General features: G+C 44.2%; 1 protein-coding gene across 1 annotated transcript in view; it reads right to left on the bottom strand.

Moving 5' to 3' along the window:
* Positions 1 to 5618: 5618 nt before the first annotated feature.
* Positions 5619 to 12266, bottom strand: part of SEPT12 (septin 12) — a 44794-nt gene continuing 38146 nt past the window's right edge. The window contains exons 8-10 of the mRNA XM_006897471.1: positions 10122 to 10218; positions 5893 to 5944; positions 5619 to 5805 (exon numbers count right to left, since the gene is read on the bottom strand). Coding sequence (XP_006897533.1) covers positions 5619 to 5805; positions 5893 to 5944; positions 10122 to 10218 — 336 coding nt within the window. The remainder of the gene's footprint in view (positions 5806 to 5892; positions 5945 to 10121; positions 10219 to 12266) is intronic.

Raw genomic sequence — 12266 nt, 5'->3', positions numbered from 1 at the left:
TCTGACTGCCCATGGGAGGCTATCCATTGGTACTATGACAGTGACGTGGCTACCCTGGAACCCTTCCTCAAATACAGCTCCATCATGCCACACTGAGGTGCATCTTACTGCCAATTCTAAAAAGGGAGCTAGCTGCCTGGAAACGGACCACCTGCTGGCTGGGCCAAGAAAGATGTTACCTGGCCATCTGTCCAGCAGGGTTCTGGGGTATAGTGGGAAGGATCTCTTAACTTGGGGTTACAGCTTGGCTCTGAAAAACATAATCATCTTAATAGATGCAGAACAGGCATCTGACAGAATTCCTCACGCTTTTTATGAAATTGTGATTTCAGCTAAAGTTTACAAATGGAATTGGTCTTCCACTCAACCATTCACCCCTGTGACATTAAGGACAATGCTCATTATGTAAACACAGACTTGCGACTTTCTCCCTGTGATTCTTGTTTACAATCTTGTTTACTATCCCTTCCCACGTTCTGAGCTCCATTTTTGGGCAGATGCTACCCTTTGTTTTTATTTTAAGTGATTATTTTTATCTTACGGAATAAAGTAGAGAGTAAGCTAGTAATAAGATGGGTTACATTTGCACCCATATTTGTATTAACATAGAAAACTTTGCTTGGAATGTATTGAACATGTCTTCAGCAAAGAGAACTGGAAATGGGAGCTTTCCATTTTCACTCTATTTATGAAATGTTAAGTGTCCGTAACTTCAGGTGCTCTGGCGGCCTGGTTCCTAGGGAGCTGTGCGGCTAGGGGAAAGGCTGCACCTCTCTGGCTGTTGGAATCCACCAGTGGCTCCAAGGGAGCCACAGACAATCTCCTCCCGTGTGATTTACAGCCTCGCACCACACCCGTGATCTCATTATGTACCCTGGAAACAGTGATCGGTCACTATGTCCAAACCAACTCCACCTCAGAGTTTGGTTTGAGTTTCTGAAAAACACACAGGAAGTGCAGTGAGTGACACCAGGAAGTGCTCCCAAGAAGCAGAGGAAAGTCGTGCATGACAGTTCAAGAAAAAATTCTACTGCTTGACAGGTGCAGCAGGTGACGACTGCCTCTGAGGTTACCCTCAAATTTCAAGATAAATAAACGCAGCACACACAGACTTCTGGGAAAGATGCCTGTCCTGTACGGCAACTGGTGGATAAGAATTAACTTTTCGGTTAGTGGCCCAACATACATGCAGCATGAGAACTCCTTCGAGAACTGCGGACACTTTTTACTGTCATAGCGACACTCAGGGTGGTACATACTCAGGTGAAGAGGATTAGCATAAAAGAAATCGCGAATAAGTAAACCTGTGCGCTCAAAGCAGTGCTGTTCAGGGTCGGCCATAGTTAGAGCAACGCCCCCGGGGCATCTCCAGCCCAGACGGCGGGGTTAGAAATTTCATTCACCAGCCTAGCAGGGTCCTGAACTGACAACCAGGCTTGGCGCCAGGGGCGGCCGCTGTGGCCTCCGCGCAGTCACCTCGGAGCACAAGGCGTTAGCGTCCCGACTGGACAGCTCGACCCTCCGCACTCGGCGACAGGGGAGTACTCCCAGCGGGATACCAGGTGCCTACCTGCGTCGGGCCTCGGTCCTCAGCCGCCGCCGCGCCCCTTAATAACCGTGGTCCGAGTGTCCCGCTGGCTAGTTTCCGCGCCCCGGAAGTAGCGGCAGAAGAGCTCCCGCGCCCCGGAAATGGTTGCTTGAGGGCGCGGAGCACGCCGGGACGTTCGCAGGGGGACGTTGGGGGCGGGGGCGCGCGGGACGGTCAGTGGTCGCGGAGTTTGCACCGTGTGGTTCTCTGGTGATAGACAGCCGATCCTGTTGTAAAAATGGAGTTGGAAGTCCAGCGCAGAGTCTTTTCCACCAAGTATCCCGAACATCAGCACGTCCTCCCCGGCCGTAGGGACACTTCTGTCCTGTGTGGTGCGAGGTGAGCGGCCTCGCTTTGTCTACGCTCTGCTTCAAGTCGGGAATTGGACAGAATAGTGGAAACGCAGGGACTCAGGAGAGGGTGGAGCGAAAGAAAATGAGTTTTCTTGCTTCCCAGTTTTAGAATTTAAAAGTTCAGCCAGGAGGCCGTTAGCATCCTGGCAAGCTGGGCTGCAAGAGAGGCTAAGATGAGACTAAGAAACGGACATGGATCGAGAAGCCAGACCGCGCTATGTGCGTGAGCCCGGCTACTTCGCCTTGAGTTGAGAATCCTTCCTTTTCCGACCCGTTTTCAACCGCTGCCATCTTCCTTCGATCGGGTTGCACATGCTTCAAACTTCTGAGCTATTATGTGCTGTTCTTTCCTCCTCCTCATGTTCTCCCCACTTCTTGCCTGTTAGGAAGTCTCCTCAGGCCATAGCAATTCATATCTTCTGAAAACCCACAGAAAGGTCAGCTCTGAGTCAGTTCTTACTCTATAGCAATCAATTTTTGAGTTTTTGATGTGTGTACCAAGTAGCCCTGATGGCTGGTGTGTTCTCTGTTGGGTTGCTAGCAAAAAGATCGGCAGTTCAGAGGCATTCTATGGGAGAAAAACGGACAGTCTCCTTTCAAAATTTAGAGCCGTGGAAACCCAGTGGGGCCACTAGGAGTCAGGATGACTGAACAGCAGTGGCTTTGTTTTTCTTTTGTTGCTGTTGTTATGTGCTGTCGAGTCGCTTGCCACCTTATAGTGATCCAAAGTACAACAGCCCTAAAGCCTGCTCTATCCTGTGCCACTCGCACTGCCTCTGACACACCCATCCCGATTACCCCAGTCACTGAATCAATCCAGGATTCTGAAGCTTCGTCTGACATGCTTTGGAAGAAGGGACCAGGCCTTGGAGAGGGACATCATGTTTGGGAGGGTAGAGGGACAGCGTAAGAGAGAAAGACCTTTGATAAGATGGATGGGGTAATGGGAGTAGGTGTGTCAGAAACAGTGAGGTTGGCACAGGATAGAGCAGGGTTTAGGGCTCTTGTACATTGGATCACTATGAGGTGGCTCGATGGCATATAACAACACAACAATAACAACGCTAACCTGTAAAATGGCTTCTCTAATGCTTCATTTAAGCTGCTACTACAAAAGCTTTCAGCCTCACAAGTCAACTGCATAGAACAACGGACACACACTGACAGACCAACAGTGACAGGTCACTCCCTATGACATGATCGTCCAGTAACTGCAAGGGGATCAGAGTGGGATGCATCAGTCTTCATCATATCACAATCCTGATCTGGAGTATTCTTAGAAAACTGTCCCCCCCCCCTTTATATTTATTTAAATTAAATCTCACAAGGAAACACAGTAATGGTTCTTCCTTTTCATGTCCCAGCATTGTTGTAAGACTTATTTGGTGAGCTCTATTCCCTGCTTGAAAAGAATGTATCAATATGAAGAACTATTTAATTTGGTGAAAGGTGAGGAGAAAGACTTAGAGCCACACAAACGATAGAGAATGTTGTGGGGAGAAGTTTAGTTAGCTGTTATCTCTTTTTTTTTTCTTTCTTTTTGTTGTTGTTGTGTACCACTGAATCAGATTCAACTGTCACAGGAGTAGATTGCCCCTTCTCCAGTGGAACATTTGATGGATTTGAACCACTGAGTTATCTCTTAAGAGGTGAAAGAAGAGAGGAAGACAGCAGGGAAGGGGACCTCAATATCTCTGGGAAATAAGATGAAAGATACAGAACTTCTGCTTGGTTCGATTCCTTTGCTCCATTTAAACATGGCTTTTTAAAGCTTATTAAGTAAGTGGAAAAGAAGATGCGTGCTGAAGAGAGGAAAAAGAATGCACCAAAGGAGCTCAGCTGGCTTAAAAGTATTTTCAAAGTAGATGATGTTTTAAAGAATGATGTTCAAGCTACTGTTGTGGTACCCAAACATTACCAGAGAAAATGCAGTGTGATACTAATGATAAAATGACAAAGAAGTGCAGCAATGAAAAGAAATAAAAAAAAAAAAAATAAGAAGTGCAGCAATGAATGAATGGAAATCCAAAATCTCTGTAAATGTTCATTAAAATTAATTTAAAAATGACATAAAAATGGAGTCTGATATTAAGAGAAACAAAACCCCTTAAATCAGCATAAACAGTACACAATTTGTATGATCCAGAGGCAGAAGAAAAAGACTGAAAGCAAAGAGAAAAAAGGGAAGGAAAACCCCCAAATTCAAAGCATCACAGGCAGGAAATGCTTTATAGCCTGGGAGACTCTGAGAGACTTTAGAAAATGGTCTAAAATGTATACACTGATTTCAGCTTCCACTATATTAAAACTGTTTCTGAATCCTAACTGGCTTTTTTTTAAATGCAGCATAACTTTAGTTTGGTTTGGGAACTTGAGTATTTTCTTTGGTGAATTAGAGCTGTACTGATATGTTAATCAGATTTCTTCCCAGTATCCCGGTGTTACTACACATCAAATTTGTATCAATTATTAATCTAACTGTAATTGATTGTTGTTAAAACTTGATATAGTAAATGTAAAGGAAGTGATGTTATGAAAAAATTTAGCTCACGTTTATAGAATGCTATCATGCAAACAATTTTAAAATAATGTCATTGGATCTTCTAAGTAATGATTGTCTGGAATTTTAATTTCATTATAATTCAGAATAAAAGCTATTGTATGCATAAAAGAAGAAGACTAGAGGCAGAAAGTGGGTTTTGGACCAAGGTTATTGGTCTTTGAAGCTCCTTAACACAGGTAGAATAATGCCAAGACACATAGATATCTCCCAGGAATACTGATTGACAGGTGCTGAAGGAAGTAAGGACTTTCCTCCAGAACAAACAGGAAGAAGACACCTCTCCTTACAGTCAGCACCCTGACAAGCTTGGTGAGGTTGGCTCAGAATCAGGCAAGATTCAGAGCATTGTTCATAGGATCTCTATGAATCATAGGTGACTGGATGGCATATAACAATAACAACATGCACTTACTCTTGTAACTTAGGTGTCTCTCCACAATTCCCTAGATTTTAGGGATCATCCCCCAATCTTAGTTCTCTTAGGAAATACCCACAGATACAGCTTCAACAGTGACATCAGGTTTCTGAGACTGTAAATCTCTATAGGAGGAAACTGCTTAGCTTTCTGCATTGGAGCAGCTGGTGTATTTGAATGTCTGACCTTTGGATTAGCAATGTACCACAATACACTAAGTCACCAGAACAGATGTTGTGCTGCGGGTAGGAGAAAGAGAGCCTTCTGACACCCACACCAGAGGCAGTGGAATGCCAAATTTGGGGAAGTTGAGTAACGGCAGTGTGGATCATTGAAAACCCAGGGTCTCAATGCTGTGCTGGGAACAAGGGGAGGGGTAGACAGTTGGGCATCTCTGCATGTGCTGGGTAACTTGAGTTTGATTAGGGCAGAGGTAGGCTGTTTACTCAAGGGACTCCTTTCCAGGCTTGAAGACCACTGAAGGCCTTGTGTCTCCTATTGTTACAAAAGAGTTACACTTTTATATCTGAAAAGTTCAAAGAAACTGTTTACAAAACGCCTTTGGTTTTGGGAACACAGCTTGCTATAAAAAGCAATGTCCACCTTTAATAGATGCTCTGGTACACAGGTGCGCACAGGCACACACACGAAGTCCAGGGCTCAGCAGGCTCAGAATCCACCAGGGCTCAGTTCCTCTTCCTAGTCCTCTTGGATCCGCCTGTGGGACTTGGAGGACCTGGGGATGAGCGGGGAGCCAGCGGGTGCGGGGGTCAGTTTCACCCAGCCTGGCCCGCGGGGCAGCACGTGGCTCTCGTTGAGTCTGCAAACGCGATAGTTCTCGTAATGGACATTGTGGGTGATGTCCTTCAGGTCTTGCAGGTGGGACCTGGGAGGCAGGTGACAGCCCAGCCTTGGTAGGTGTCCTCCACGGTCCCCTCCAGTCCCGGGGCTCCCAGACCTGTCCGCTCCTCACCGGATAAGCAGGTCTCTCAGGAGTGGAAATTCACAGTGTGCAATGTTCTCCACTGCAAAACATCAGCTGCTGAGTGCCTGCTGTATATGCAGCATGCCAGAGACCCACTAGAGCCTTCTCCTGAGCCCACCTCCTGTCCGTCCATTCATTCATTTATTCCTGCCTTTGCATCACACACCCTACCTCCTGGTGTTGGTGACCCCTACAAACATCTGTTGAATCAATGAACAAGCCCCCAACCACTGCTGTTGATTCTAACTTACGGCAACCCTTCACTGTGAGTCTGAGGCTGGAAACCTCAGGAGAAGACCCCATCTGCCTCCCTATGGAATTATACCTGTGTTTGTTGTTGTTGTTAAGTGCTGTTGAGCCAAGCATAACTCATAGCAACCCCATGAACAAAAAAACCCTGAACCCTGTTCTGTAACTATTGTCATTTCATAGAGTTTCCAGAGGCATAGGCATGTTGTTTAGGAAGTGGTGCCACTCCTGCCTCCAAGCTTGTCTCAATCTGGGAGCTCCACCAAACACTATCCACTATGGGTAACCGTTATGGCATTTGATACACCAATGGCACAGTGTTCAGCATCACAGCAACCTCAAGTTATCTCAGCATAAAAAATTGACAGACCAATGCTGTACCATTTAGAAGAATGTTCTTCCAAAACATAATTAACACCAGGCCTCAGGGCTGCAGACTCAAGGACCCAACTGGCTTTTAAATACAAAGGCCTGCCCACCAGGTCCTGGTTAAGTCTAAATAAGAGGCTTCCAGCCAACAGCTCATTGTTAGCTAAATGGAGCAAAACCAATCAACTCACACATGATTGTGTGTGGGGGGGAAGCCACCCCAACCAAACAGTCCACACCTGACCCTCAACCAAAACAAGAGAACCCACTTTCCAGAATCCAACTGCTTCACAGATGAGCCTCTAAACTGGAGACTTAATCAGGGCCCAACCAACTTTTAAATACAAAGGTCTGCCCACCAGGTCCTGGTTGACCCTAAACAAGAGGCTTCTAGCCCACATCTCATTGTTTACTATAATTATTAAAGTATAATCTGGAGGCCTCATGGCAAGAAGTTGGGCTGCAAACCCGAAAGCACACAGTTTGAGAATGCTCCACAGGAGAAGGATGAATAATCTCCTCCCATTCACTTAACTGCCACTGAAGACCTGCTGGTACGTCAGTTATTGGTTGGTTCTGAATCTCTGGTACACAACAACAATAACAAATAAATAAAGGAGACTGAAGAATGGATGCCTTCGAATTGTGGCACTGATAAGGAATTTTTAACATTCTGTAGGCTACAAAAAAACCAAAGCTATCTTGGAGGAAGTGCAGCCACAATGCACTTCATCTCCCATTTCTGGAGATGCTATCAAGAGAGACTATATCATGTTTGGTAAGTAGAGACCAATGATAGAAGAAGACCATCAGAGAGATGGACAGACACAGGGATGGAGGATGGCAATCACTGACAATGGTACAGTAACTGGTGATGTTTCTTTCTCTTGTGCACAGAGTTGCCAAGCTAGAGCTGACTCAATGGTTCCTAACACCACCACTAACCACAAAGGTCAATACCAGTAAACTTCCCTTTCATTGGATTTAGGCTGTGATGGGATTAAGGTGTTATACCTCATCTTTAAACCTTTTTGAATAGTTTGGTTTGTCAGTCCATGATGAATGTTTAACTTCCACATTATATCATGACAGACATGTGTTTTGAGGACACGTAAGACAATCCATGACAGTAATGAAGACAATCTCCCATCCCCTGTGTTCCTTCCCACTGTCATTAGAGTTGTCTCTTTGGAGTTGTCAGTGATCTCTTCGGCCCTCTTGAAACACTCTCTCTGGGGACAGATCCTGATCTGCCTTGCTTTCTTACATGCCCAGAATGGCACGTGGGAGGCACCTGATAAGCTCTATTGAGAGAATGGAGCCTCTGGACAAAGTCAGAACACCCAGTAAGCAGGGTGAGCTTAGTGGCTTATGCACACTTCCTCATCTGGGCTAATTTCACTTTCTCACATCAAAGGCTCTGCTTCTAAAGGTGACTAACATGTGTCCATCCCCCAACTCCACAGTCCCTGCTATGATCAAGATCTTTTTCCAAAGTGATCATTTCTAGCAGGGATGGAACTCCAACCAGTCAGGTAAGCACAGGCTGACCTCTAATTCCTTACTGAGAAAAACAAAATTAATGCCTACTGTCGAGTCCATTCTGACTCCTAATCCTGACCCTGACCCTGATCCTGACCCTAACCCTAACCCTAACCCTAACCCTAACCCCAACCCTGTGCTTCCTTACTGAGAAAAAGCAAATTGCTCCTGTCAAGTCCGTTCTGACACCTGACCCTAACTCCACTGAGTTTTCCAAGGCTGCACCCATCTTTCTCCAGAAGAGTTACTGGTAGATTTGAACCATTGTTGTTGTTGATTGCCATTGAGTTGAGCATGACTCATACTGACTCTATGAACAAAAGACCTAATGTCTTTCCATAACTATCATCGTTTCTCCAAGTTCATAGAGTTTCCAGAGGCATGTGGTTTAGGAAGTGGATGCCACTCCTGCTTCCAAACCTGTTTTACAACTGGGAGCTCCACCAGATACTGTCCACATTAGGAAACCATTCTGGTATTTGATAACCCAATGGCACAATATTCAGCATCACAGCAAACCCAGGTTATTTCATACAGCACATTGACAAAGAGTGATGTTCAAAGTGGAAGAGTGTTCCTCCAGATATAACAACACTAGTCTCATTTAACAGGGGTTAAGTATCGTCAAGTCGAATACTACCGAGAGTAAGCTTTGCACAAAAGACCTGAACCCTATTCTATAACATCGTTTCTGTACATTCATAGAGTTTAGAGAGTTTATTGTAGAGTTTCCAGAGGCCTCTAGTTTAGGAAGTGGATGCCACTCCTGCTCCCCAGCATGAATCAATCTGGAAGCTCATCTACACATTGGATGTAACGAGTAACCATTCATTTGACAAGATTATGGAGCAGTGTGCAGCAAGCATGACAGCAACTCCAAGTAGTTCAGTACAGCAAATAGACAAAAGATTTCTGTTCATTAATTTTAAAGAATATTCATTTTAAATGAATAAATTTGACCTGAGGGCCACAGGCCAGAGGGCCCTGCAAAATTTGAAAGCCACACCTCCTAGCAGACCTCCACCCTTGGTTAAAGGCTTCTGGGGGGAGAAGAGCAGTAACAAATCAAACAGACTGCCATCAAGATGCTAGCTAGCAGCCCTTTCCCATTGTTTTTTGTTTTATGTGCTTTCGAGTAACCTGCGACTCATAACAACCCTATGTACAACAGCCCCAAACTCTGCTCTGTCTTTTGCCAATCTTATTGTCTCCAACACGCCTATCCTCATTACCCCAGTGACTGAATCAATCCATCTCATTGAGGGTCTTTGTCTCCTGCGCTGTCCCCCTACCCTCCCAAGCATGACGTCTTTCTCGAAGGACTGATCCCGCCTTGTATATGTCCAAAGTATGTCAGATGAAGCTTCAGAATCCTTGCTTCCAAGGAGCAGCCTGGCCTCACCCTCTCTAGGATGAACTTGTTTGTTCTCCTAGCAGTCCATGGTGTATATTCAACACTCTTCTCCAGCACCACAGCTCAAAGGCATCAACTCTCTTTCTATCATACCTAGTCGTTGTCCAGCCCTCTGATGCACAGCAAGTAATTACAAAGACCATGGCCTGTATCAGGCATACCTTAGTCTCCATACTGACATCTTTGCTCTTCAGTACTTTGGAGAGGTCTCTAACAGCAGACTTTCCCAATGCAATTAATCTTTTAATTTCTTAGTTGCTGGTACCAAGAGTGTTGATTAGGGAACCACTTAGATTCCACCATATCTTAAACCATATGCAATAGTTCCTGACAAATCAGTCAGTAAGCACAAGTAAGATGGAGCTTACCTTGCTTATATGCCCACCATCCATCCCTGGTCCCTAAAGACAGGCATCATGCAAAGTGGTGAAAGTTCCCTTTATCTGTAATTCCAACCTCAAAAGGTTGATGTGAGGATGATGTCCATTGTCCACTTGGCTATGAGGTCAGGTGACTTGCCACCAGGACAGAGTTGGTAGAGGTAGGGCTCTATCCCATGTTCACCTGTCTCCTGCTCACATACCCCTGGTTTACAGTCTTTCTCACCTGAGTCATCAAGAAAACTTCCCTGGCCCTCACTAACCTTCAATGATGCCCCACTTGGTCTTCCGGCCCAGGACACATGTCCCATTTACGAAGTGCTCTCGGTCAGCCCCCACCACGGCAAAGGGGATCCGTTCCTGTTGGGAGGGAGGACACAAGAAACTGGGCCACACTCATGAAGTGGGAGAGGAGGCACCCAGTATGAAAGGGGGAAAGAAAGTGGTAGAAAGAGAACATCAAACCCAATTAGTCCAAAGACACATTGTAATCTGTGACTGTTTCCTCATCTGTAAAATGGGCATAACAGTACCCACAGAATGCTTGTGGATATTATCCAAGTGCTTACCCTACTTAAGGAACCCTAGTGGCAACAGCTTTTCCTTCACATTCTGCTAGATCACCTTTTTTAAAAAAAAATCCAGTCAATTGGCCAGGTCTTCCATATTTCTCAGCATAGACTGGTAATCACATCCAAGGCTGCATCTGTTTCCTGAAACAACTCAGCTGGTATTCAATCAATTCCCTAGGACTCATTTTTTGCCAATGCTTTCAGTGCAATTAGAATTTCTTCTTTCGTGCCACTGGTTCTTGAGCATATGCTACTTCCTGAAATGGTTCCATGTCAATCAACTAGTTCTTTTTGGTGGAGTGACTCTATATTCTCCTTCCATCTTATTTTGATGTTTCCTAAAAAAACTGAGAATCCTTCAGTATTGCAACTTGAGACTGAAATTGTTTTCAATTCTTTCAGCTTAAAATATGCCAAGTATGTTCTTTTTGGGTTTTTTTAGCTCCAGCTATTTGCATATTTCCTTATCACACTTTGCTTTGGCTGTTTGAAATATCCTGTACATCTCTTTCACATCATTACAAAATATTTTTTCCTTTTGTTTTGGCCTTTCTATGTTGTAGTGTGATACATGGAACAGTATATTAACAGGGAACTTCCAGAAGCTCAAGCTGTACCAGGGATATCACTGCTGATTTCAGATGGATTTTAGCTGAAAGCAGAGAATAGCAGAAAGATGTTTACATGTGGTCTATTGACTATGTAAAAGCATTTGGTTGGGTAGATGATGACACATTATGGCTAACACTGCAAAGAATGAGAATCTCAGAATATTTAATTGTGCTAATGCAAAACCTATCCATAAATCAAGAAATTGTTGTCCAAACAGAACAAGAGAACACTGCACGGTTTAAAATCAGGAAAGGTGAAAATCAGATCCTTTCTCCATACCTGTTCAATCTGAATGTTGAGTAAAAAATTCAAGAAATTGGACTATATGAAGAAGAATGTGGCATCAGGATTACCGGCAACCTGTTTTATGCATATGATACAACCTTACTTACAGAAAGTAAAGAGGAAGCACTTCCTGAAAATCAAAGACCACATAGAGCTTTCAATATGAATTACATGTCGACATCAAGAAAACCACTGGACTAATAAGGAACATCATGATAGGTGGAGGATAAAACTCCTGTCAGTGATTTAATTTTACTTGGATCCACGATTAACCTCCAGATAATAGGCAGTCAAGAAATCAGAAGACATGTTGCTTTGGAAAAAATTGTTATCAAGAATCTCTCCAAAGTCCTAAAGAGTGAGGATGTCAGTTTAAAGTCTAAAGTGCACCTGACCCAGGTAATTTGGGCAATGACAGAAGATTCAATGCCTTTGAGGTGTGGTGTTGAAGAAGAGAACATCTCAAGGACTGTCAAAAGAAAGAATAAATCTGTCTTGGAGGAAGTACAATCAGGTGCTCCTTAGAGGCAAGGATGGTGAAATCTTGTCTCACATATAACTATAGGTTCAAATCCACTCCACAGAAGAAAATGAGACAGCTACTTCCACTTTGGAGGTGGCTGGTCCTCCAGGGCTGTAGGAAATGGATCTCTGTCCTGCAAAGTTGTAGGTAACGGAACTCAATGATGGCGGGGTTTTGGGGTTTAGCCTTGTTAAAGCATAGCAGAGTTGTTTTAGAAACAGGAGTGTTATAACTTAGAAATATTAGAATCTTCTTCAATGATTAAAATAAATGTTAAAAGAACTTAGTAAACAGTACATAACAAAAGCCCAAGGGCCAAATCCAATCTCACCATTTGTCTTTGTAAAGAGAGTTATTTTTTAATTGTTGAAAATGCATACAGCAAAGGATACACCATCTCAGTGTCTCTCCATATA

The sequence above is a fragment of the Elephantulus edwardii genome, unplaced genomic scaffold (assembly GCF_000299155.1).
Source record: "Elephantulus edwardii isolate Elephantulus edwardi_28Jun2011 unplaced genomic scaffold, EleEdw1.0 scaffold00209, whole genome shotgun sequence".
NCBI lineage: Eukaryota > Metazoa > Chordata > Mammalia > Macroscelidea > Macroscelididae > Elephantulus > Elephantulus edwardii.
The sequence above is the reverse complement of the archived record's forward strand: the minus strand, read 5'-3'. Positions and strand labels throughout refer to the sequence as shown.